The 27,027-nt window shown below is 52.4% G+C and overlaps 1 protein-coding gene across 11 annotated transcripts in view; it reads left to right on the forward strand.

Moving 5' to 3' along the window:
* ERI3 (ERI1 exoribonuclease family member 3) overlaps window positions 1–27,027 on the forward strand; it is a 126,652-nt gene that overhangs the window by 80,928 nt on the left and 18,697 nt on the right. For 10 of the 11 annotated variants that reach the window (XR_004922058.2, XM_036107524.2, XM_036107527.2 and 7 more), the window contains one exon: window positions 20,803–20,902. The exons of the other annotated variant lie outside the window; for it this stretch is intronic. Coding sequence is in view for 9 of the 10 variants with exons in the window: in XM_036107524.2 (XP_035963417.1) it covers window positions 20,803–20,902 (100 nt within the window). In the remaining variant the exon portion in view is untranslated. The remainder of the gene's footprint in view (window positions 1–20,802; window positions 20,903–27,027) is intronic. 11 annotated transcript variants of the gene reach the window in all.

Genomic DNA, 27,027 nt, shown 5'->3' on the forward strand with positions numbered 1-27,027 from the left:
CCTACTTTGATCTCCAGCCTTGGGACTACTCCACTATCCCACTAGAAAAAGTTGAGGGTCCAGGGAAGGCAGAGCCTTGCCTGGCATCAGGTCAAGAGAGCTGGGGCTCAGGTATTAGGGAGGGGTTTGGATAGCTGGTCCTGTCACAGTTTGGGGTGGCCTGGACTAGAATTGAATGCCATTGAGGCTTCGGGCTTCTCCATGAGAACATGGGGTGAGGTGAAGCTTGTTGTCTCCCTGCTCCTTTGGAGTGTGGTAGGAAGGGGGCCTCTCAATACCTTAAAGGCAGGCTGCATCCCAGGCCTTTCCTCTGGCCTTTGGTCCCCTTTGTTGATTATCTTGGCAGGTGCAGAGTGATGGCCAGGTAGAGACCAGAACAAATAGTTGGACATGTTTTCACATTCATATGAAACTTGCTAGTTCAACCCAAAGCCTTTGTGTGAGCTCACTTGGCCTGCTGTCAGCTCTTTTGGGGGAAGAGTGGCTTAGGGTGCTTTAATTTTCCCCGGCTGATTCCTCAAAGCTGATTTGGGTGGCTTCGAGATATGGGACCTTTGGCCATCTCAGTCTTCAAATAGGATTGTAGCAGGGTTTTGTCTATTCTGTCCCATGAATTCGCCACCAGTTCCCTGAAATTTCTGAATTTAACTGGCTGGGTCACTAGAGAAGGAACAGGCATTGTGTGGACTCACAGTGAGGTGTCCTCGGTGCTGGGAGGACGTTTATCTGTAAGCTAAGCTTAGATCAGCCTGGACCTCGTGACCTGTGCCCTGCCTGCACCGGGACCTCTAAATTCACATTCAGCCACCAGTCACTCTCCAAAGCCCTGTGTATCAGGGCCTTTAGACTCTGAGATGAATCAGGTCTAGTCTTTACCTATACAGGGCTCCCAGTCTAGCAGGGGAAATGGGGAAAAATACAATAGAGGTAGTTAAGTACAGTAATAGGAATTGTGTCTAGTGTGTTTGGGTGTGTTTTTAAAAATAATTTACTTTGAATTCAGCTTTGTATGAGTTAGAATTCACAAGAGAGAGAATCCATGTAAGCATGTCTTTGTGTTTATGTCCCTTGCCTGTGTGACTCGATAAGCTCAGAGCTAGCAGGGTGAGCCTGTCCCGGCTGCTGCTGGGCCAGTGACTTTTTCAAGGGCCTTAACGCAGGGCCCTCGAGAGATGCTAGGCTGCCCTACTTGGAAAAGAGGAGTGGTCCTTCTGGGAAGATGCGGTCCAAGCTTAGCTGCTTGGGAAGTGTTTATGTATGGGTGCGGACAGCTGTGCCTGTGAGTGTACACGGGCATGAGCCCAAGTGTGCAGAGGGCGGCAGCTGGGGGTCTGTCTTCAGCACCATGACCAGGGCTTATGGTGCTGGGCCTGGGCTTTGCACCTACTTGGCTGCTGGAGGGAGGACTGGCTGCAGGCAGATCCCAGGGCAACCCTGTGGCCTCCCCAGTGGTGTGTTTGCTGTGCCTAATTACCCGGCAGTTGTTTAACTATGCAAGCTGCATGCCTGCCTTTATTGCGCTGTGATTGCCGAGCTGCCTATGGGGAGTGTCATAAAAAGATATAAAATGCCCATTATCTGTCTGACGCCCTCCTCCTGGACTGTGGGTGTTTGTGTTTTATTTTATTTTTATGGCTCAAGGGAAGCTCTGCAGGAAGGAAAGGGAGGGAAGAACGGGGAGGGGAGGGGAGGCCCTACAGGAATTGGGGGCTGGGAGACTGAGGAGCCCCCTTCATACCGTGGTCAGCCGTGAGCTGAAGGGCTCTCCTGACCAGAGGGGAGAAGTGGAAATGGCGGATCTCTGGGGTCAGGACAGGGTGCTCAGGAAGTGAGGTCCAGACCTTCTCCTCCTCATCCACCCGCACATCCTGCAGCTTATGTTCCCACCTCACCTCTGTGCTGGCCCCCTCCCTGCACGTGGGCCTTGGGTGCAGGGTAGTCTGCAGAGGATGCTGCGAGTGGGCTGTGGGAATATGGGTCTATCATTCCCACTCAGGTCCTCACCGGCTTTAATAACTGGAATTGCCTGCTGCCTTCCTAGAGCACCATGGCTTGCTGTGGGACAAATACCTTGGGTACCACCACCTGGTCCAAAGCCCTGCACCCTGAGAGCTTTAGCTCCCTTTTTCTTGTCAGCCACTGCAGCGTGTTCGTGCCACACCTATCCAAGATTCACTGGGTCTGAGGGAAACCTCCTAGACCAGGAGAGGGAGGGGTATTAATACAATCTGAACACTTGCCCTGTGCCAAACAGAACCCGTGTGAGTCACTGAGGCAGAGATCCGACAGGGACCCTGCCCATGAAGAGCTCACACTGTGTAACCAGTGCGAACTTCGCAGTAGATGTTAAATCAATGTTTGTCAAATGGGACTGGATTCAACATATTCATTCATTCATTTTCATTCAGTAAATGGCTGTTGACCACCTACTAGGTCAGGCACTCTGCCAAGCACTGGGAATAAAATAGCAAGCAAAATAGACAAAATTCCAACCCTCATCGGTCATTTGAGTTTATTGGGAGAAAAATTGAAGGATTTAAATGCTGGATATGTGACTTCAGAAACCGTGGCCTTTCACTTGTGACATGTTGTTTCCCATGCCTAAACCGTCAAAGCCCAAGCTATTCCTGTATTGATCATCTGACTCCTCTACTTGAAAAATCTTGATGTCTGCTGTGTGCAGTACAAGCTCTCTGGCCTACCTCTTGAAACCCCTTTGGGTTTTCAGCTGTACCAAGATAGCCTGCATGGTCACTTGCAGACCTTATTCATATTTGTTCCATTTACCTGGAATGCCCTTTGCTGCATTCTGCCTACTGAACTTCTACTTAACCCTTCAAGACCTAACTTCTTTATGTCCTCTTTGAAAACTTGTTGTGTTTCCCATTGGCAACTTCCTTCTCTTTCACACACCTATTTATTAAGTGCCTAGGTACCATGGTAGAGCTTTCTGGCTCTGTTCACTTAGGTGAGCCTGTTTTGGGCTCTTTGCACTTATTCTATGGTAATGTACTTAAAAAAAAAAAGTTTTGTTGAACTGTAATTCATATACCATACAATTTATCCATTTAGAGTGTACCATTCAGTATTTCTTAGTATATTCCTGAGGCTGTGCAACCATCATCACTGTCTGAGTTTAGAACACTCTTGTGTCCCACTAAAAGAAACTCTATTAGCAGTCACTTCCCATTTCCCCAAAATGCACCAGCCCTAGCCAACCACTAATCTACTTTCAGTCTATAAATTTGCCTATTCTTGCATTCTGGGAATTTCTTATATGTGGTCTTTTGTGACTGGCTTCTTTCACTTTGCATCATTTCCAAGGCTCATCCATGTTGTACCGTGAATCAGCACTTCATTTCTTTTCATTACTGACTAATACTCCATTGTATGGATATATCACATTTTATTTATCCATTTATCAGTTGGTGGACATTTGGATTGTTTCCACTTTTTGACTATTAGGAATAATGCCGCTATGAATATTTGTGTACAAGTTCACTTTATTATTTTTGCACTTTATTATTTTATTATTGTTTTACACTTGTCTTTCCAAGTAGATTGTGAGTTCTAAGAGTAAGGGTCACTCCTATACTGCTCATTGCTGTATCCCCACCACTTAGCCCGTGGCTAGCACTCAGTAAATATCAGTGTATGAATACATGCATGCTCTCTAATTCTCTTCCCTCTTGGGATGTAATAGCAAATTTCCCAAGCCACTCTGCCCCCTATATCTATATTCACATATCTGCCACCCATGCTGAGGCGTAAGTTCATTGTCAGTGTCCTGGACCATGCCCTTCTCATTCCACTGTTGGCCTCTCTGGTGTCAGTCCTTTGCCCAACAACAGCTAATCTGAGAAGCTTTCCTGAGTTGCCCCCTTGATGGCAAGTAAGGCCAGTAAGGTCTCTGGCGAACTCAACACTGAGGCAGAGACTGACTCTAAGCCCCGACCCCCGCTCCCTCTTTTCCTGGGGGGCCCTGGATTGTTTTGTGCAAGGAGGGTAGAATCTGTGGAAAGGCCCTGGAGGGAGTGTTGAGCTGGGTGGCCTCCAGGCTCTAGGCCAGGCTGGCTTTGTGACAGCTGCAGATGCCTGGGTATCTGAGGCGAAGAGGTTGCCCCTGCCATTCCAGTCAGTAGCCTGTATGAACCAGGTCTGTAAAAGAAAAGGAATTTCTAGAACCAATAGCCTCTGAGAGATTAGTAAAGCCAATATTTCTCTTTTCTTTGCATTTACTCACCCTAATAGTTTGAGCCCATAATTAGAATTGGGCTTTATTAGGCTAATTAGGAGGTAGGAATGATGGCAGAAGGGCATGTGGAGATGCATCAGGGTGGTGGGCAGTAAATCTAGGGTTTTAATAGGTTTGTTCCATAATCAGGTGGTCTGAAAGGCTGACTGGGTGGCTGGGCCCCCTCCCCTCCTCCCTTCCGTCTAGTCCCATCATCCCATCACTCCTTGAAGTGGCCTTCACACTTTGCCGTCCTTGTCCTCGATACTGGCAGCGGCGCTGGGATATGGGGGACTCAGGAGGGAGGGAGGAGACCCCACCCGGAGCTTCATTGCCTATGCACGCGCCGTCCAGCCTGGCGGCATGATTACCTTGCTGAGAAATCCGTCCAGGCGCAGGGCTGCTGATAGCAATCATTGATTAAGAGGGTAATTGTCCTGAAAATTCAGATTGATCAGAAGGCAGAAATGATAACTTGTGTAACTGTGTTTAAAGCCACGTCCTGTCAATAGACGAGACTGAGATGTATCGCGCCAAGAGGGGGGCAGAACGGATGGGTGTGTGCAGGCGGGCAGGCGCTGCCATCCTTCTCTCAGGGCTGAGCAGGATGTTTCTTGTCAGTAACCTGGACTATTGGAGATTCAATCACTTTTATCTCCCCCTCTCTCTCAATCCAAATGCCTTTTCATATTAGGAAATTAGAATCGGCCCTGCTCATGCAAGATTTATTAGCTCTGCTGAGCAGTCACACTGAAGAGTAAATGATTTTGCTTTGCTGGAGCTTTTTACACATTAGGACCCAACTTCCTCCCTGCTCTATGCCACCGGCTGCCTGGAGGAGTGGGCTCTAGAACTAGGTACTCTGGGGGTGAGCTTTCGAAGTCTGGTTCAGGGGAAAAGCATCACTGGGATCTAGCTTCTTGACCTGCCAGAGACCCTGTTGTGTCTGTCTGACTTCCTTCTATCTGCTCCCCAGACAAGTCCCTTACTGGGGTGTAGGTTGTCCCTCTCAATTGAAGGGGTCAGTCCCCCTGAAGGAATGAGGTTCATCCCTCAGAGTTGGGTGACCTGGTGGAGGCTTACCTAGAAGGTTGGTGCTGAGACTGTATATTGAGTAAGGATTGGCAACAGAGGCAGAGGATGGAGGGGCTGCCATGACTTGACTTCTCAGGGCCTGGAATTGTCCTCCTGTCTGCGGTGGGGCTGCAACAGCTAGAGCATCTTTCTGAGCCCCTGGGGAAGTTGTCCAGGAAGTTGCCTGGGAGTTTAGAGCTTGGGAGCTGGTTAGAGCAAGTTTAGGGGTGTCTGGGCCTGCTGGCTGGGTGTCTAGAGGGCTGCAGGGGGGTTGACTGGCTGAGGCTCTCTGATCTGCCTTTAATGTGGGCTCTTCGGGAAGGAAGGGGCCGAGATCCATGTTTCTGGAATTCTCCTGTGGCCTTAGGCTTGAAAGCAGTATGGACCTGTGTGCCAGCTAAACCTAGCCTGCCCTGGAGATCAGGGTACCAGTGGGCTAGGTTGGTGGTAGGGAGGACCCTTTCTCCTTCACTGAGACTGTATGATTCTGCCTCTTACCTTGGGTCACTTGGACTCACGGACAAATGTCGGTCGCTGTCATTCTTTCACCCCCTCTATTGTAGGTATCTGATCTTGGAGGCCTGGTGGAGCAGGTGAGTGTGGAGAGTCCTGATACAGTGCTGAAGGAAGGTTATAACAGATTTTCTGTTTTTTTTTTTGTGAGAGGGATATGATCCCAAGGACTACACTCTACCCACTTTGCTCTTTTACTTGGCCCTATGAAGCCTCCAGTTCTCTGAGCTTTCAAGTTCTTTTCCCAAACCTAAGGGTTGGAGCTGGAAGTGATGGGGTCCCCAGGAATGAATGATGGGAGTAGGTAGCAGCCATTTTGATCCAAAAGGAGGGCTGTGTTTTGGGCAGGGGATAGGGGGAGGCTTTTCAGAGAAAAGTAGCTGGCAAGTGTCTGCAAGATATTCCCTAGATAGGACTTGCCTCTAAACAGACCACAAGGCCACCAGCTTTTTACTGAGGCTCTGCTTCTCTCTACCACCAACCTCTATCCTTGGAGAAGCCTTGACTCTCTTGGACGGCTCCTCCTACTAGGCTGGGTTGGGCAAAACAGGCCTTCCTTCTGTATGTGCACCACCCCACCTTCCACCATAAGAGTATAGTAAGGGATAGAGTAATCTGAGGCGCTTGATGTAAAAAAATTTTTCAGATAGATAAAACGTATGTGGTACGGATGTAAAGTTTTCTATGTAAAAAATTCTGTACAACTTTCTGTACAATGTTGATTCTCATCTGGCATATTCTAATCAGGTTTAAGTCAATGAAGTTTTTGTACTGTTAAAAAAAAAAAAAACCACCTTGTCCTATCTGATGGATTGTGAAGGAAGTGGGTGTGCAGAGCCAAGAGGGTTCCCCAGGGCGGAATGCCTCTGCCGCTGCCTCTCAGCTAGGCTTGCGGGCTGCCTAGGAATAATTTGCAGTCCACGGGAAGGGTCAGCTCTTGTTTGGCTTAGTCTTCTGCTAGGGATAGTTTGGGCAAAGTCAAGAAAGAATGGAAGTGCCATGGGTAGCTTGGACCTGGGAATAGAGAACTCAGAATTCTGACAGACTCCCAGTGGAGTGAGGGAGACAGATAGTCACTACAGGGTGATGTAAGTGGTGTTGCTTTCCAGAGCCCAGAAGAGGGAGTGCCTGAATTCTCCTGGAAAAGCTCAGACGGGCATCCAGAAGGCGGGGGGTGGGGGGGAGGGTGGCTCTTGAACTGAGTCTGTGAGGAGGATGGGGAGTGTGCTATGGAGACAAGTGTGGGCGAGCTTCTGGGCAGAGAGAACAAGGAGAATCGTCACAGATCAGTTGTGTTAGGGCTAGGGTTGGGACCCAGTGGGATTTATTTTCCCAGGCACACTTCTCCATCATAATTTGATGGTATGAGCCACACCTCAGTTTTAGCAAGCCTGAGTGGTGCCTACTTTCACCATCTAGCTGGGCTGCTGGGGGCTAGGGGCCTTGGATTGGACCAGCCAGAGCTTTAGGTCAGAGAGATGTACAGGACAGAGCCTTAGGAAATGGACCCCGGGCCCTCCCTCTGCTCTGTTTCCTCTCCTGGTCAGCCTGACGAGCAAGGCAGGGGGCCAGGCTAAGGCAACAGCTCTGGGGAAGCTTTAGGCCAGCTTGCCCCACCCTTGCTAAACCCATTCCCAGCCCTGCCTGGGCCTAGATCCAGCCCTGCTGCCAGGGGCTCGATTGGTTCCCTGGGCCTGGTAGGGAGGCTGGGAGGAGCCCGGGAAGCCGGGAGACTCATTTTCACTAGAATTTGACCTAAAGCAGGATTGGAAGGGAAGAAAAGATTCTGAACAAAAGTGCAGGCAGGAAGGAGCTGTTAACGAGCCTTTCTTTCTCTTCAGGGACGGAGCGGAGCGCCTAGCGGGGCGCAGCGGCCCGCTCTCCTCAGCGGCTCTCTGAGGTAGCTGTAGTCTCCGGCCGCTGCCTGCTCTCGCTCGCTCTCCTTTTTTCCCTCTCCTCTTTCTCGGCTCTCTCTATTATGGGGACTTGCTCCAGCTCTTTCTCTCTCTTCTGTCTCTCCTTTTGTTCTCTCTTTGTCTATTTATCACACTGTGAAGGTTGAAAGAGATGTTATTAATCTGGGAGAATGAAGGCAGGATTAGTGGTATGAATCGGATTTTGAGAGGTGTAATGATAGAAAGACTCGCTCGGCTGGCGGCCTGCGTGAGCTTGATAAATGGGGAGCACTCCAGACTGACTCGCGCCTTCCCCGCACTGTGCGCCCTGCCCGCTGGGGCGTGCCGCGCTCTCAGATCTGCCAGCCGGCCCACCCCGCTCCTACCTGAACCGGAGCAAAAAGCCAAGGGTAAAGCAGACACAAATATCTCCCATCGCACTTGGAGACATCATTGCTTTTAGCACCCTTTTCAAGTAGAGGCCTGTCGAGTTCTCAAAGGACTGTGGGCAGAGGGAGTGGGGACCCAGACTTCTGCCTGCTTCTAGGGCCTGGAAGAGTAGAGCTCCCTTCCTGCCTCTGAAATGGATGTCAGGGGTCAGGCAGAGACAAGACAGTCTCCAGACCAGTCAAGTAAGAGAACCAGACCCCATGTAATATGTAATTAAGCAAAGTGCTATAGGGAGAACCATAGTATGAACTGTGGAGGTCAGGGTGGGATATGGGGGAGGGAGGAAGAGAAATCAGGATGGGCTTCCTGAAAGTGGTGTCCTGGCAGACAAGTAGGATTTGGAGAGGGTGGAGGAAGGCCAGTGTTTGGGGGGTGAAATAGTGTAAGCAAAGATGTGGGATCAGAAATAAGCCTGACTTTTGTGGGAGGCTCACCTCAGATCCAGTGAATTTCAGATCAAGAAGAGACCTAAGAAGTCAAGTAATTAAGCCCCTCACTTTCCAAAGAGGGAACAGTCCTGGGGACTAGAGTTGCCTGAATCATTTCCTGAAATGATTTCCTATTTAAGCCCTGTTGCTTATTCTAAAGGTGCCCCTTCCGTCATCCTGAGATGATACAGTGAGCCTTTCCCTCCTCTGCCCTCTGTAGCTTTGGTCACATCCTTCCAACCTTCATTTGTGCAGTCAGAAGATCCTGGCTTAAGTTCATTTCTGCTTGGTCTCCAGCCCTTTCCTGGGAGCCTTGGCTCAGGGTCCTCCTCACACTCTGCCCCCAGCCCAAAGTGCAGTTTGTGTGGGAGTGCTTGTCCCAGCCAGCCAGCTGCTGCTTGCGGTGAGGAGAGGACCAGGAGGCAACACACCTAAACTGGGGCTCCAGATGCCTTTGGGCCTAAGCACTTTCCTCCTTCGTAACACTACTGCAGTTCTCACTGATCACTTTGTCACAGTGACTGGGCACTTCGTGGCATCTGTATTCATTTCCCTGCAAAGGACTGTGAGTTCTTGAGGGCAGAGTATACATGTGATTCAGTTGACGTGCCAGGGTCTGGCAGGCCTTCAGTGTGTGAGTCTTCAGTGAATAAACGAATGAGTTCAGCTGCTTGTGCAGTTTCCCCTCTCCTTCCAGGAGAAAATGGTCTTGGTTCTTTATTAGCTTTTCCCAGGCCTGACTATCCTTAGGAATAGGGAGGGATAGGTGTGCAAAGCAACTAACTTTTGACTTTGGTACAGCACCCTAAGATCACATTGCATGACAGTGGTAGACCCTTGGATGGCTTCCATCACCTTAGGAAACAATAATGAAACCCTGTGAGGCCCTACATGGCCAGGCATCTCCTGCCTTCCTCATCAGGCACATCTTATACTTGCCTCCTGTGCTCCAAGGATACCAAGTGTTTGATTCCTTCCAAGTGCTGTTACCTTTGCCTAAAGGCTCTAGCATGCATCATTCCCTAGACCCCAAACACCTTCCCCTCCAGTCCGTCAGTTCCTGCTTCCCTGTCCTCAGGGAAGTGTTCCCCATCTAGGTCAGGTTCCCATCTTCTGTCCTGTCTTAACAGCCTACCTTTCTTCGAGTCCTTACTATAGGTACAACTTAGTGGTTATTTATGTAGCTGTTTATTTAACATCCACTTTTTCCAACAGACTGTGAAGGTCTCTGAGGATGGTACTGTGTCTGTCTTGCCAATGTATGCAAGTGGCCTGGCATGTAATAAGCTGTCCGTAAATGTTTGTCACAAGTGAGTCAGTGTGATTGCAGAGCCTGCACTCTTCCATCGAACCATCGAACATCCAGGCAGAGTGAAGGTGGTGGTGACAAGTGCGTACGGGGACAGGATGGTGGGTGTGCCCAGAGAGGAGGCTCTTTGGGCATTGGTTCTGGAGGCTCTAGGGTTTCAGCCTTCCATCTCTCGGCCTTTCTCTTTTCCCTCCACACATCAAAGAAGAGAGGGCCTCTTCTGACCCTCAGAGCTTTTTTATTTTCTTTCTGGGTGATCTTACCTACTCAGTTTCAAGTGCCACCCATACACATTCTTAGGACTTTCTTGTCTCAGCTTAGACCTCTGAACTGAGCTCCAGGCCCACATGTCCACCTTCTCTAGGCACCCTGCCTTGGATGTCCTACTGAAAGCCACGTCAGTCTTCTAGCTGATTTCCCTCCACACCTGGTTAGGGTTTCTACCTCAGGGCTCTTGTTGCAGGATCTCAGTGTGAGTTTCTGTTTCTCCTTCTAGCTTGGAAGCTCCTTGAAGGCAGTGTCCTAGTCCACTTGATCTGTGTGTCTCCAACACCTAGCACAGAGCTTGGCACATGGTAATTGCTCAATAAGTGTGTGTTATATGAGCAAGCCGATGAAGATGGAGGGAGGTCTGGGATGAAGGTTTTGAGCACCGTCTTCATTTTTCCCAGGGAGAAAGAAAGCGAAGGTGTGTGTGCTGTGTGCAGGCAGGCACGTGCTTTCGTGTGTGAGGGGCTGGTGCTGCTGGTGGTGTCACATGCTCAGTAAAGGATTATATTTTAATTTGGAAAGCACTTTAGAAACTTAAAGTGCTTGCCTAAGTGCTGACTGCTATTAGTGTCTCCTTTTTATTAGGAAAAAGGACATGATTTTTCTCTTTTATCTTCAGGCCTGTCCAACTTCTGAGAGTCAAACTTAGCAAAATGCCTGCCCCTCACTGAGGACTAGTTACATGCCAAGTTCAAAGCTTTGGACTTGAAACACAGAATTCTGCTTTGCAGACTGGTTCTGACACCCCTGAGGGGATTAGCCCTAACAGCTCAGGATCAGGAGGGGTGGGGGAGGTGGGAGAGACAGGGTCATTTGACATAGTTCAAGCTGCAGTCCCAGGCCCCTCCCCTCTCCATATACGTCTGGGTGCGAGGACGTAAGATCCCGGACCATTTTGGGGAATGGGGGAACAACCTCAGTCGTTATCAAAAACCCACTGGTCATGCAATATGAAGCGCCAGGCTTCAGAGAAAGAACTGGGGAGGAATGGCCCCCGGAAGAATTGGGTTTGTTCAGCTCAGGGACTTTAGAACCAAGAGGCATCACAGCTGCTGGACTTGGTGATGTTAAGAGCTGCCACCACAGAGGGCTGGGTCAGAGACAGGGAATGTGTGTAGCAGGAGCAACAGGAATTCTGATCTAGGAGACCATGAGGCAGGAATTCGCCTTGTGCCTTGCAAGCACCTTTGAGAGCCTTGCTGGTTGGAAGGAAAGGTAACACCCCTCCCCAGGGAGAAGATTTGGTGCTGCAGTGACAGGAGGTCTAGAAGGCCCAGCTAAGCCTTGTCATTGGGCCTCTCTGTGTGGCCTGTACCCCAGGCTCTTTACTGAGCGTGTACAAGACTTCCTGGTCTCAGTCTGACCTGTCTCTGCCATCCCTGGATGCTGAAGGCTCTGCCCTTGGCCAAGGCACTGGGAGGTGGGAGCTTTGGCCCATCATGCTAGTGCCCTGCAGTTCCCAACTCCTAATCGGGCCCTAATCTGGGGAAGCTAGGGCGGGGATGGGGTGAGGGGAGTACATTGAGCCTTCTGCCTTAACTGAATTTCCATACCTCCTGTTGTTAATTATAGAGATGTAATAATGCGATTAGTGCACGATTAAAAAAAATCCCTGATATGATTACCATGGATTTAATATCACATGATATATCATTATATCGTTATGCAGTGACAGATGTAATTGAAATACACTTATTGGAGCCGGGGGTGGTGTTTCATTCAATCCCCAGCACCCCAGGGAGGAAAGGGCTGGCTAAAAAGAAGCAATGGGAGAGGAGATTGTAATGAAAACAAAGAAAACACACAAGTTAGCTCTCACCCTGGGCAGCTGGCTGAGACCTGCTGCCTTCGACTCTGTGACAGAGTGTGTGGAGCCCCAGAGAGGCCAGCCTCTTCCGTGGGGGCTCAGGTAGCGTGGCTCAGGAGCTCCTTATCTGGTTCTCGCCTCAGAAACCTCGGTGTCCCCAAGTCCCCTCTGACTCAGCAGTGAAGCAAAGGCTCTGGATTACTCCACCTGAAAATAGACTCGGGACCCTCATGGGATCAAATGGAGTTGGCAGCTGTCCTCCCAATGCTGCGAAGCCGGCCTTTGCTGTGGTGGTGGTCCAGCACACCAGGGGCAGCCGTCCTGTTGTGGGCTGTGTGCGGGAAGATTAAGTACAGACACAACACTCATCCCACTCGAGGTCTGGGGATGGACAGAGGCAGCAGCAGCTCTGGGGCCCCTAAAGGATGTTGGTAGCCAGGGAACACCATGAACATGCAGAACTACCCACCAGGCGTAGAGAGGATGGGTTTTGTCAGCTGATGTGCGTGTCAGTCCTTTTGCTGTTACAGTTGTGCTGGCCACGCCTCTGCTGGGCCCCAGGAACGGGGTGGGAGCTACCCATACAGCCAGAGAGCTCAGAAAAAGAAGGGGGACAGGAACAGTCTCCCCTTCTCTCCTAACACAGGATGCCGAGCCCCCAGTTCTAAGGTTGACTGTTGGGGGGGATTGCTGGTCTGCTGGGGAAGAACAGCAGTGGTTCTTGAAGGAGACTGGATAGGGTCAACAGGAGCAGCAACTCTGAAAACCAGGCTTTCCTGCTTGGCAAAATTAGGCCCAAAGAGATGTCTTATTTTCCCTTCCCTCAACGGAGACCATTTAGAGAAACAGCAGATACAGCCCTTGCCCTTAAGAATCTCCCAGCGTCATCGTGGGGTAACAGTTACGTAAACAAATCTGGTGTTACAGATGCTGTTCAGAGTATGGATGGGTTTAAAGAAGGGACGAGTCAGGGAAGATTTGATAAAAGAAGGTACTTTGAGTTAGTGGTGAAAGAAGAGTACGTGTTCATTAGGACAAACAGTGGGAGAAGGCCGAGGGCATTCTAGGCAGGCTGAAGGAACTGCTCAAGTCAAGTCTTGGAGGCATGAAACAGCAATCCCAGGACTCAGGGGGCAGTAAGGAAGAAGAAGAAGGCACAGTTGACCCCACATTTCTGAGAGACCACAGAGATGATAATGGCTTTCACTGGGATTTGGGAATCCAAGAGAAGGATAACTTGGGAGAGGAGATGTTGAGGAGTGTTTTTTTGGTTTGGGTTTTTTTGTTTGTTTGTTTTAATGTTTGAAGAATGATGTACCTGGGTGAAATCCAGGTGGAAATGTCAGGTAGGCAATAGAATATATGTGGTTGATACTCAAGTAGTGGCAAACAGTATCGATTTGGAAGTTGGAGAGGTGGAAGACAGGAAGTTGAAAAAGTCACCCAGGGAGAGTGGTAAAGTGTAGACAAAGACAGGAAGCGAGAGCACCTGAGCGCATGAGGAGGAGGATGGTCTGCACAAAGAAGGGACTACAGGGAGATTATGAGGAAAGTGGCAGATCAGAGAGATAAGAGAACTCAAAGAGAACCAAAGGAGAAGAGTGTGAAAGCTGAAGCAGGCACAGAGAGGCAGAGACAGCAAAGCTCTGACACTGTCCCTAGGTGTGGGCAGCGTGGTGAGGACCATCGGCTTTAGCAGGAGCTGAGTGATGTCGGTCAGGCCGGAAGCCAGACTGCAGGGGTTAAGGAGCAATGGGGGAGGTAAGTGGAGGCAAGTGGAGACAACCTTGAGAAGTTTGGTTGTTAACAGGAAAACAAGTCAGTCACCAGATGGGGATATGGAGTGAATGGAGGGTTTTAAAAATAATAATCTAATACTGACATAATTTTCAGAGGGCCAGCCATTGTTTTAAACAGTTTACACACCATAGTTCATTTAATCCTCACATCAGCTCTGGGGTAGGAACTGTTATTACCCCCATTTTACAAAGAGGAACCTGAGACCCAAGAAGTTGTGTAAAGTTGATAGAGATTCAAACATTTGCTAAAATGCTAGTGGAGAGGAGCCAGGAGAGAGGGGGAGGTTAAGGATTTAGGAAAAAAGGGGATCCCAGATGGAGCAGGACTAAGCAGGCAGGAGAAGGGTGAGATGTCGAGCACAAGTACGGGATTGGCCTTAGACAAGAAGTGAGGTGTCCCTTCTGTTGGAACAGCGCTGGTGGAGGAAGAGATGCAGGGAAGGATACAGATGCATTAGTAGACAAGGGGCATGCAGTTGAAAGAGTTCTGTGCCACAGCTTTTATTAGCTTTGTGAAAGTCAGAGAAGAGTCGGATTGTTGTATACCACCGAGAATTGCTCAGGTTGTGATCTTGTACCCATAGTGGCCACTTTTAATGCATCAGAGTGACTTTCCAGCATCACTTAGCTCAGGTGCAAGTGTGGAGAAATGGAGTCACCATTGGGTTTTTTCAGGGAAGGTGTACCTAGGGTAAGCGGGCAGGGGGGTTGAAGACTGGGAAATGGGTGCTTGAAGTGATAGATCCCAGGGCTCCAGGCCTGGTAGACAAAGGATCGAGACCAGAAGGGGATGGACAGACTGGGAAAAGAGCAAGAGTAGAGGGTACAGAAGCTGGAAGGAGAGGAGACTGGCGTCAGAGGGGAATCTGTCATTGTAAGATTGCTTAGGGAGAGCAGTTCTGGGCGATAACAAGGCCCCGGGTGTGGCCATAAGGATGGATGGCTGAAATAGGTAGAGGAGAAGGTCGTTAGAGCACAGGAAGTTGAGAAACTGAAAGGCAGGCAAGATGCATGGGTGGGCGGTCCTGTAGGTACTGAAGTTACCTAGTGGATGATGACCTGGAATGGAGTCCAAGAGAGAGGGGAGGAATGGTCTCAAAGCAGCAACAAGTTGAAGGTTTTGGCAGAGTGTATCCAGAAGTGAGTAGGTATTGGTTTTCTAGTTAGTATTGCTGCATAATTAGTCACCCCCAAATTTAGTGACTTAACACGACAGCAGCTATCTTACTATATCTCGAGGTTTCTGTGGGTCAGGAATTTAGGAAGGGCTCAGTAAGGTGGTTTTGACTCAGCTTCTCTCATGCATTTGTAGTTAGTCCTTGGAGCTGGCACAGGGTGTGACTGGGTCAGCTGGGGGCTGGCTGGGCATCTCTCTTTCTTTGCCTAGTCTCCTGGCTTCTGTACATGGTCTCTGCACAGACTAGTTTGGGCTTCCTCACAAGATGGCTGCCCGGGAGCAGTCTGGCTACTTACAGAGCCACCCAGGGCTCCAAGGCAAGTGTTCAGTGAGTGAGGAGGAAGCTGCCTCCTCTATTTCTGAAATCGCCTTGAAGTCCCATAGCATTACTTCTGTGTTACTCTGTTAGTTGAAATAGTCGCAAAAGCCAACGCTGTTTCAAAGAGAGGGACATAGACTCCCTCTCTTGGTAACAGGGGTGTCAAAGTCACATTGTAAGAAGAGCATGTGAGATGGGAGATGGTGTTGCAGCCATCTCTGGAAAACACAGTCGGCCACAACTGGTTGCTAGGCTGAGCCCAGAAAAGGGAGAGGGAGCAGCATTCTCAAAGGCAGTGCGCATTTTGGGTGACGGCATCAAGAATATCTGGAGGTTGCAGTGGGAGCGGACCCGAGTGACCTCAGGTATACCCGGGGAAAGAACTGTCATCCCATGTTGTAGTGTAGGAGACTGAGGCTCAGAGACGTTTGATAACTCCTCCCAAGTGACAGTGCTAATAACTGGCAGAACTGGGAACCAAATTCATGTTTGTCTGACTCCTGAGCCGGACCACACTGCCTTTCTCTGAGGCCTGGGCTGCTGGGTCTGCCATCCTCGTGTTTACCTGTGTCCTTGGTACTTGGCTCCACCAGCTATAGAAGTGCTGGCCAATTAGATAAGGAATTAAGTAGTAGTTATGTCTGTCAGGCTTTCTCTCCCCCCATCCTCCGGAGTATCACCCTTACAGCTTCATCTGTTGGGTGTTTGTGGGAATGGCAGGTGATTTGATTTATTTCCTCATCTTGGGAAATGACCCATCAGCCTTAGGTCCACCAGGTGACATGTCACCCAGAGGCCTGGTTAAAGGCCTCCTCCTCCCCACCTCATGAGGAAGCTGGATAGGTCCAATGTGCTGGTTCCAGCTTGGAAGCTCTGGGTTTTCTGGAAGTTACAGAGCAGTCCGTGCTTCTGTGTGGAGTCTGAGCTGGGTTCTAACCGCATCCGCTACCCTGCCCACTCCGTGGCCACCCCACCCTCAGGGCCCTGGCAGGTAGTGAGTGGGTGGGCAGAGACACCCTAGCAGCCATCGATGCCTCTTCCTTCCTCTTTGAAGGATCTGACGCTGCTGCCGAGGAGGGCTACTTCATCTATTAAACCCAATACACTTGTCGCAGCTGCTAAGCCCCCGTAAGCCGCCGGGCGCCGTGTTTGTGATGGGACTGACAGTGCATGGAGGAGGCTGATTATACACGATTCCATTTCGCGGGCCCAGCAATGTAATTTCACAGGGCGATCAGCGTTTGCATGTAATAGCAGGCTGTGCTGAGGTGTCAGAATATTAAAGGCGCTAATGGCAAAGCTCCCTGTTACACAGGGGGCCACCCGCCGCGCCTACAGCAGGGCTGCGCGGCAGGCCCGTCGCAGATGGCTGGCCACTAAGCTAATGGGGCAGCAGCCAAGGCGGGCAGAGCCGCGCGAGAGAAGAGCCAGCCGGGAGTGGCTCGGCACCTGCTTCCCCGCGCATGGAAATTACAGCAGCCCAGGGGAAGGGAAGTGTGCGTGCCTGCCTGGCACAGGGCTGCGGTGGGGTGGTTTGGTAGACCCAGCATCTTTCACCCCAACTCCACCCGCCCCACTCTTTGGCCAGGAAGCCACAGCTGGGGGAGGGGGGGGCCCCGGTGGCTAGGAGAGGTGCAGCTGGAGAAGTGGCACCCCAAGAATTTGGAAGCAGTGTGGGAAGGGGGCTTGAGCACAGGCTCTTGGCAAGAGCTCTTAAAACACCCGCGCTGATGGAGGTCAGAAAACTCCTAGGTCCCTTACCCCACACCCTGCAGGCGGGCAAGAGAGAGGGAGGGAGCAGGGGAAGGAAGCAGGCGGGAGAAAGGGGTGGACGATAATTAGGTCCCTTGACTGATGCCAGTGTTGCCATTGGTACACAGAGCTGGGAGCCAGCACCTCAAGAGAGGGCTCTTTCCCTGCTTGTGGGCTGCCCCAGCCCCAGCCAAGCCCTTGCCTGTGCTCTCACCAAGCTTGCGCCTGCCATTCTCCTTTGTCCTTACTGTGTCTCCTGCCTGGACTCTTGTCAAATCCCCGCCCAGCCTTCCACTACCACTCCCTCCAGGAAGCTTTCCTAGCTGCCTCCAACGTCACACAGGCCTGTTTCTCTCCACTGTCCCTGTGGACAGCCACAGGGGACAGCCTCCCTGATCTTCCTGTTCTGCTGGTTCCCTAGTCCGAGCCTTGACTTCTCAGCCAGAATCTCTGAGACACAACCCACATCACCTTGTCCTGAGCAGGGCTCCTGGGAAGGCTCTGCTCAGATTCATAGACGGATGTAATCTTGTGGGGGACATCTGGAGGGAGTGGGGAGTGGAAGGGTGCGCCGAGTAACCTAGGGAGAGTTTGGTGCCTGTGTGGGTGTGCATACTTGATGGTGTATGCATCTGGCAGGGAGGGACTTTAGAAGTGAGTGCTGGGGGTGGTGGACATGTGGGTACCGGCGTAGAGGGGTAGCAGGTGTGAGGATCCAGACCACACATTGGTAAGAACACAGATTGCTGTAGGACCCTGTGTCCTCTGGGTGGCTTTCTGTGTCTGCTGGCTGTGACTGAGGGGTACCTCAGATGGCAGGAGTTGGAGGGAGCTTGTGGGACTGTGCCCCGAGGCTGGTGGTCACTTCTGAAGGTTCAGCTCTGCAGGGGTGTGTGACAGTACCTGGGAGAGACATGCCCGGGTTCGCAGCAGGGGCAGCAGGGGGAGAGACCAGGCTGAAGGAGAGCAGTTTTAATTAACCATTTTTAATATCATTTTGGACTTTGGCTGGTATGTGAAGGCCCCGCTGGAAGCAGCATTTGTAAAAATTAAATCCCTCTTATTAGGAGCTTGGCAGACCCATGTGCACGTGCTGCCCCCTTCCCCCCGCCCGTGCCCCCCTGAGGAAGTGCTGGATGAGGCCATGTCATGGCAGCAATTGGTTATCATGCCTTATCTGGGAATATGAAACTGTGCGCATGACACCCGCGGCCACGCTGGAGACGCCAATTCATCTCGCCTTCGCTCTGACAAGCTAGACTGCCCTTCCTGAAAGGCATCCGTCAGGCGGGACCGGGGCCGCTGCCTTGCCTGCTTCCTCTGCTTTCCTGCCTGGGTTCCGGCTTGCCCTGTTCCAGCCAGGCCCAGCCTGGCCCTCCTGGGCGCTGCCACCCTCCACCCCCCTTCCACATGTCCCAGTCTAGGGAAGATCTTGGGGAGTCATAATTATAATAATAATCTAATCACAGTGACGCATCGGGGCAAGCGTCTAATGTTATCTGAAGTGGTCTTCCCGCTTAGCTGCGATAAGACTCAGGATGACGTGCAGATAACGTTGAGCTGCCCTGTCCCCAAGCCACGAGCAGAGCAGAGGGGCCTCAGCAGCCCGCTGCCCGCCCGCCGCTTTAAGCCGGGAAGCGGCAGCACCTGCTAATGCAAGTGTTTAATATTTGATGGGCTGGGATAAAGCAGGATCACCTTCGAATTGAATTGAGTGTCAGCCGAGAATCTATTACTGAAATTCGGGTGTGATTTGACAGCAAAGTAGACGATGTTATTCTTCACTAGTTACTGCAATCTTCTCCCCGACATCACTTAAATATTTTTTTCTTTGCTTGAGTAAACACACATTATCCTTCTTTTTTCCCCCTTCCTTCCCTTTTTCCTTTTTAGAGGGGAAAAAAACCCATCCAGCTCGCCTTCTCCAGGCTGATAGGGTAGATTGTTATTTCTTTATTTGTCCTATTAAATGGAATTTCTGATCGTTTAATCCGGCCTTTGTAAGTGATTTTAAAGTACTTGAAAGCCGGCCCGCCACTGCTCTCTGGCCCACTGCGCTCCAGCCGTGGCCCCGACCACGCTCAGCAGCTCATCCAGCTGTGCACCACCCACTGGCTACTTTCCCTTGCTGCGGGCGCTCCCCCAGCTCTGCCCTGGCTGCAAGCCAGCGTTCTCTCCCCTGCCCTTGAGCCTCACACCCAGCCCCCGATTTGTGGGCCAGCCGTGGCCTGGGAAAGTGTGGGAAGGTTGGATGGGACGTTGAGTTGTGGCTGGTATCGTCTGTGGTCAAGGAGCGCGGCTCGGGGGGGTGCCAAGATTGAAGGACCCGCAGAGCTGGGGCTTGCTTCCTGCAGCTGGGAAGGAAGGGTGGCAGCCCCTTGGCCTCAGCACAGACTCTGTGTCCAGCCTCATGTCTTTGGTTTCTGACCCGGTGTTAGGACCTCCCCGCTGTGAGGGAGTCTCTAGTGGGATGGGGACCTCCAGGCCAGGGCATGGGTGGGGGCACTGCAGTGCCTGTTTGAACGTGGCTGCAGCCACCTTAGTTCCCCTCGTGGCCTCCCCACCTAGCTTTTGGGAACTCCCCCAAGCTGCATTCCTAGTGACCCTATCCCATATGCTTCCTGCCACTGGGAGCAGGGCAGCCTGGGGTTCCAGGACTTCAAAGGTGAGGGGATGGGTAATGTCTGAAGGGCCAGCCAGCTGCACAAGGCCCCTGGTAGAAGCCCAGGACTTTGCTAGCAGGTGGAGCAGGAATTCAGTTCCCACTGGGCCACTTGATAGCATTCTAACCCTTGTAAGTCTCTTCTTTCTGGGCCTCAGTTTCCTCATCTGTGACGTCAAGTCAGTTGTGCCTGTAAGGGATTGTGAAAGAAAAGTGCCATCCCTGGTCCTGCCATGTACCGCCTCCCACCATGGAGGTTGGTGGCGGCCAGGTGGCGCGAGTAGCAGATGGAGGGGAGCAATGAAGTGCTAGGGGCCTGAGCAGATCGATGGCCCCAGCACTTCCTTCCCCAACCCCAGGAAAACAATTAAGTACAGATCGATGGGTGGCCGCTTTGAATATGCATAAGTGAGTACTTGACCTTCAGCAGAGATCTGTTCCCCCTACCACACACACACACACACACACACACACACACACACACGCATTCTTTTCATGTGTTCCCCTCACAGCTGCTTGAGTCGACCAGGTGACCTTACTCCTCCTCAGTTGAGCCCATGCATGGCACTCAGCCTTCCACAGCCTGGCCTGCCTCTCGGTCTAAAGCAAGTAGACCAAGGGCCTGTGGTTGGCCCCCTCTTGCTTCAGTTTTCCTATCTATAGAGTGAAGTTTGGATATGTTGGTCTCCAAGTCCTTCCCGACACCAGGCTTTATGACCAGCAATACTGTGGGGAGGGGCCCAGCACAGTGCTGGGTACACTGTGGGGGAGGGGTATCTAACAGGGCTGCCCGGTGAAGGGGGTGCCCTGATGACAGGATGGTCCTGAGAAGGAGGGTCTTAATAAATGGGAGCTCTCTAGAGGAGCCTGGCAAGGGGGCACCTGTTGGGGGCTGGAGGTCTCTGATGGAGAGATGCCTAAGATAAAAGGAGCTCTGAAAGAAGAAGGGATTTTCTGGTGGGGGCCCTGGTGGAAAGGGGACCCAGTGAGGGGACTCTCATGAAGTGACATAATGAGAGTAAGCCCTTAGTGGGAAGATGTGGCTGGAGGGTGGAGGTGGTGAGTATTGGGGGTCAGGGCCTCTGTTAACCATTCTTGCCTCCTGTCTTCCAGGCTTACAGCTTCGCCATGGGCTGCTGGCCCAAGAATGGACTTCTAGACATGAACAAGGGCCTCAGCCTGCAACACATAGGCCGGCCCCACAGCGGCATTGGTCAGTCCCTCCACATATACCCCCTGGCAGCTCAGTCAGCCCCCTGCCCGCATGCCCCAGTCCCCTGGCACACAGAGGGGTTCTGTGGCTCTATGCTCTAACGGGATGCTTTCCATAGGTGGGGGGAGTGGGGAAAGGAGGGTGGCATAGGGGAGAGTGGAACCAGACCATTGGAAGAGATCTCTCAAAACGCTGTTTAGGAGGAGACTGGGGTCTGGGCTTTGGGTGGGTCACAGGTGGCCTTGGATTCAGGCCAAGATACCCCCAACCCTGCCTGCATCTCTGGTGGGTGATGTCCTCAGAGGGGTGGGCACATGTCAGCTTACCCACCCCCGTGGAGCTAGAGGAGGCTGTTTAATATTGTTTCAAGTCTGTGGCTACTAAACTGGGCGATCAATGGGAGTTAAGGAGATGAATTATTTAAACCTCACCAGCTTTTAATTAGTCGGGGTCCTTCTGACCGATGGCTCCGTCCACAGGATATTGACTCCCCCGCAGGAGGAGCAGCCTCCATTGAGCGGTGCCGGGGTTGGGAGGGGCCACTTGGGGTACCAGGTGGGGGTGCACCCTCAGAGGGATCCCTGCTTGGGAGGGGGATGGAGTGGCTGTGGTTCTAGGCATTGGAAGCTCTGCTAACTTCGGATATATCAGTATTGGGGGGCGTGTGTGTGTGAGTGAGTGTAACAATATATCTGGGTTGATTTTCCTGAGGGCATTCATCTGTATATGGAAGCAACCATCAGCCTGTGTGTGTATCCACCAGAAAGTGTGTCTGTTCATTTCTGTGTATCTGATTTTCTGTGTGTGGGCACACGTCATGCAAATGCTTTCAAGCGGGGTACTTGACAAGCATAGGCTTTGTTCCAAGTGGGGAGGAGCGGCGGTGGGGGGGTTATTCCTGGGAGGTGGTATGACATTATCATAACCTGTGTACCTTTGGGGAGCTATGGCGGCAGAGGGACCGGCAGGATACACCAAAAGGACCCAGTCACCTGTCACAGACTAGCCCTTCATCCTTTCCACAGAGATCCCTGGTGCCTAGTGGGTGCTGGGCATGCTGGGTGGAGATTCTTATCCTCAAGGAGGTGACATCCTAGGACAAGACAGACACTGAACTGGGTACCCAGGGTACTAAGGGCCGTGATAGGAACACCTAGGTTGCCCCAGGGGAGGATTCCCCTGTCCTCGGGTGCCAAAGTGACTTCTGCTTCTTTATTTACATCTCACTTACCTCAGGGATGCCCTGTATCCTTCTTGTTGGGACACCCCAAGGCTCTTCCGGGGCCCGGCAGGTCGGGGGAGAGGAAGCAGTCACCAGGTCTAAGGAATTGGGGGTGCCCCACAACAACTGCTGTTGCCTTCCACAGGAGCTCGTCCATACAACCTAGAGGAGACCCCAAGCCTAGCAAGCTGATGTGCTTGGAAGCGGAGCAGGGAGTTTCCTAGAGAAGAAAGACACTTGAGTCAGGAGATTCTTGAAGGATGAGTAGGAGTTTGCTAGGTAGAAAAATGAGGGAAGGGTTTTCTACTGAAGGGTGGCTGTGCGTACAAAAGCACAAGGGCACATTGAAGACAGCTTAGACACCTACACATAGTTTGCTGTGACTGGAGTGGGAGGGACACTTGGGTCAGGGAACAGCTGGAAAAGAAATGGGGAAATAAGTGGGTCTTGAATGCCAGGTTAAAGGGTTGGCTCTTTGGTGAGGTTCTGAGGAGATAGGAGGTTTGTGAGTGAGAGGACAGCACTCTCAGAGCTCCTGCTCAGAACTGACGGGGCAGGGCGCACTGCACGTGCTGGTTCTTAATAGATGCTTAGTAGACACTTTGTGGGGGGGGGGGGCGCTGAATGAATGAGTAGATGAATCAGTGACAGAGGGATGGGAAAGGGAGGGACCAGACAGTGCGGATCAGTGAGAGGACTTGCACTGGCCCAGGTGGGCAGGGGCTGCCAGTAGTTGAGTCTGGCTGCTAGAGGGACCAGCGGGGCTGGGTTGGCCTTGAGCTGGGTGCCCTGTGTCTGTGGATGCGGCCCAGGGTGTGTTTGTGAGAGGAAGCGGTTCCTTCTTCCCTCTCTGTTAGGACTCCTGAGGTGTTCCTTCCCTCCCCAGGGAAGAAGGTTTTTCCGTCTGGCCAGGCCACAGGGGACAGTCTAAGGTTACAAGTGACAATGGAGTAAGTGCTTTGGAGCCAGAGGAAGTTCTGGCTCTACCACCCAGAGCCCTGTGACCTCAGACAAGAGACAGTGCCAGTGCTGTCAGGGCTGTTGGGGAGGTTCAGGGAAGCTGCTCGTGTAAGGGGCTTGTGCAGTGCCTGGCCTGGCACACAGTAGGTGCTCAAGCAGCCCCCTCCTCTGTGGCCCTGCCAACACCATGGCCTCCCCAGGGCCCTGGGGGTTCCTGGCACTGGGTCTTTGTATCTCTGAACGCAGAGGGCTGCCCTGCCCGCTCCCAGCTGGCTCTGAGGTGTGGGTGAGGGTGTTTGGAGGGGAGGGAGGATGCAGGGCATTAATTGGGCTGGGAGAGGCGGGGAGGGGAGGCGTTGGTTTTGAGCAGTGAGGTTAATGGCCCTCGCGCCAAAGAGACAGCTTTAATGAGCTTCAGCTGGCGGTGCCCCGAGTTACTGTGCGTGCTAAAAGGGTCGCGCTGTAAGAGTTTGATGTGGACTGTTTCCCAGCCCTGGGGTCAAGGGTCAGCTCCTGTCACTGGCCACTCAGGCTGGTCCTCAGTGACATAGTGCTAATTAACTGCGTGAGGAGCTGCCAGCCTGAAGTGGGGAGTGGTGTGCATATTGGTGGGGGGGCAGCATTGGTGATGCTGGGCAAGGGTTCTGCAGATCCCACAGCTTAGCCATCTCTGGGACCCGCTTGGCTCTCCCACGGTGCCATGGAGGGGGCTAGGCAGCGGCTCTGTGCGCAAATCACTGATGATCCTAGGTCCTAGAGAGATCTACTGAGTCTCTTTCTAAGGTATGGGTGGCAGGGAGAGTGTGTGGGGCCTACCTGGTGGGGACTCCTGCTGAGCACCGGGTGTGGTGGCCCTGAGAGAGCAAGGGGCAGGCGTGCTGGAGGGCTGGGAGGTAGGCTGTGGAAGGGGAGAGGGCCCGCTGGGATGGATGTGCATGGCTGAACTGTTTGCGGGGGAGCCGGGGGCGGGGGCAGATCCTGGCAGAGCGGTGACCTGGTCAGAGTTGGGCTTCAGTTTGAGCCGTCTGAGAGTTTATACAGGGAGGACTAGCAAGGAGAAACTGCAGAAGGGGCAGCTCAGTGAGGTGCATGGAGGCGGTGGTTAATTCAGAGCCAGCAGTGGCCCTGGGAATGGAGGCAGAGGACCAGTCAGTGAACGTTTACCTTACGCCTGCTATGTGTCAGGAGCCGTGACAGGTGTAGTGGTGAAGATGACAGAGTGCCCTGCCCCCACGGAGCTCAGGTGCGGTCGTCAGCACAGGTAGAGCTGGCCCTGGCAGCTAAGGGAAAGGTAGGTTCAGGAATGGAGGGCGTGGAGCTCCAGGCAGTAAAGAGGTGTCGGGGGCTGTCGGCATGGCCTCTTAGTCAGGAGAGGGACGCTTCCTCCTGAGGTGGTGGATTTGGCCTTGCGAGCCCGGTGAACAGGGTGGTGTGGAGCGGGCTGTGGGTGAAGAGGGACTGCATGTACGCGGGACTGCTGATGGCCGGCGGTCAGTGGACTCCGTCTGCATCCTTGCTGTGGACCAAAGGCTTTGAGGCAGGGCAGCCTCCACGGGGGACTTCGGAGTGCTGTATGGTACTTCTTGTGTTTCTGCAGAGGGTCAGCATGTATTTGGGGGTACTTTTTATTAACTAATGTAATTTTCACACCAGTTTTATGGAAGGCAGGCATTATCATTCCCATTTTATAGACTGGGAAGCTGAGACTCAGTTAAGTGACTTGCCTGAGGTCACACAGCCAGGTGAATTGAAGAGCCAGGACTCAAACCCAGGTCCATGTGAGTGCAGAGTCTGTGTTCTTACCGCTGTACTGAACTACGAAGCACCTTTTTGGTGTCGGGCTTTGTGCTACCAACAGAGACAATGAGGAGGAACACAAGCTCACTTCCCTCGTTTCCCTCAGTTAGTGTGAAACATACAGGCCTCGACAAAGCCTTGTTGAGGAAGAAAGCCTGCTACAGTCTCCCTCAGAGCCAGAGCCCGGCAACTCTTGGCTTCTGACCTCCTTCTGGCTCTGACAGTTCTTACTCTGATCTGTTTGCTCTCCACCTCATTGACCAGGAAAATCCTGCCCGTTTTCCAGGGGCCACCTCTTCTGGGAATCTTGCCTGGACTTCCCAGTGTGCATGTACAAAATACATCCTTGGACCCCACTCACAGTTTGTTGGGGGTGATGTTCAGGCCCTCCATACTTGATCTCTCTAACAGCAGGACCCAGAAATCTGCACAGGAAATGTCAGTAAAATCTCACCTGTTGTTGGGACATGGAGGCCCCACAGACTGCTGATTTCAGCTGGCTGAGAGAAGAACTGGAACCTTCCCTGATGCCCAGCTGGGTGGTCCTGCCCTGGTCTCTTAGCCCCTCTGCTCAGGGCCTGAGGAGGGTCCCTCTGAGGCTCATGGTAAGGAGGGATGGCCAGACACCAAGTGGACTCTCAGGAGCTTGTTACCCAGCATGGTTTGGCAAAAAGAGCTGGGCTGGCAGGAGGCAAGGTGGGGGCCTGGCCCCAGGGGGGCAGTACTGGCCTGTGGTCTCCCCTGAAGGAGTAGGGTGTCTATCAAGAGTCCAGTCAGAGCGCATTAGCTCCGTGACATGGATCTCATTAGCTCCCGTGAGAGGTGTCACTGCAGGAGAATCGTCGGCTCAGGGAGATGCTTGTACCAAAAGGAAGAAAGGACAGTGACAGCCTTTTCTCTGCCGCCTCTGCCGCCACGCTCCCTGGGCCGCCCGCCCTCCTCCTCGTGGGGGGGTGGGGGTGCTGGCTAATGAGCTCGTCCACAGTACAGCTTTGCCTTCCCCTCCTTGAAGTTCCCCAGGTCTCTCTGAAGACCTCAGGCCCGGGATTAGCACACACCAAACGCCAGCCCCCCTCTTGCCCAGCAGGGAGTTCCTTCTGATCACCCTGCTCTGCTACCATCAGCAAGGGAAAGGAGGTGGGGCCACGACAGAGCCACTGTGGCTGGCAGGGAGGGGGGTTTCACCCTTGGAAGGCTCAGGCCCTTCTGCTTCCCTTGACAGGGTGACCATGTCCACTTCTCTGCAGTGGGTTCTTTCTTTCCAGAGTTGCAATCTTATCTTCCCCTCCCCTTTTACCATTGACATCTATCCTGGCAGTGCCCCCATCCCTATGGGGAGCCCTTCTCCCAAGGCACAGAAGAATGTGGGGACAGTGGCCGAGGGTTCAGTGGGTAGCATTTAGATCTGATCTGATCTAAGGCTTTCTGGCTGAGCTGAGGGCCTTCAGAATCAGCTAGAAACCAGTCTGGGCTTTGGAAGACCTGAGGGTGGTGAAGGATTGATATAAGGCCCCTGCAGACCTAGTAGCCCTCTCCCTGGCTATCCCAGAGAGGCAGAAAGGTGCTGCTCGGGGGGCAGCACCCCCACCCCCTCCACTTCGCCATCTTCAGGGCGGGCTCAGGAGGAGTCATCGGCACAGCTGCCGAACGAGGAGGGGGCAGAGACAGCTGGAGTATGTGCTTCCTTGGCACTACCCCCACCCCCCACTCCTGTCTCATTCTTTCTGGTGTGGCCCAGAGAAAGTGAGCAGCTGGGGGACAGGTGGCCATGAGAAGGGATAACTCTCCAGGCACCGACAGGGGCTCCCTTGGCCTGCCTGGAGGCAGTATTCACCTGGAGGGGTATTCACTCCTTCCTTCCTGAACTCTAGTCTTCAGTAGCAACCACAGGTGGAAAAATGGACGGACAGATGGACAGGTGGACTGCCGGATGGATGGGGGAAGGTTCTGGTATGTGTATATATGTGTTGTGTGTGTGTGATGCACTGGGAAGTACAATCTTTGTTTCCCTACCTTCCTAGCCCCGGGCCTGGCCTGGCCTCCCCTTGTCTCTCTCTGTATCTCCTGTCAAACCGTCGCAGACGTAAATGACAAAGAAATCAGAAAGACAGATCAATGCCGGCCAAATTAGCACTTGCAGATAGAC

The sequence above is a fragment of the Halichoerus grypus genome, chromosome 5 (genome assembly GCF_964656455.1).
Source record: "Halichoerus grypus chromosome 5, mHalGry1.hap1.1, whole genome shotgun sequence".
Taxonomy (NCBI): domain Eukaryota; kingdom Metazoa; phylum Chordata; class Mammalia; order Carnivora; family Phocidae; genus Halichoerus; species Halichoerus grypus.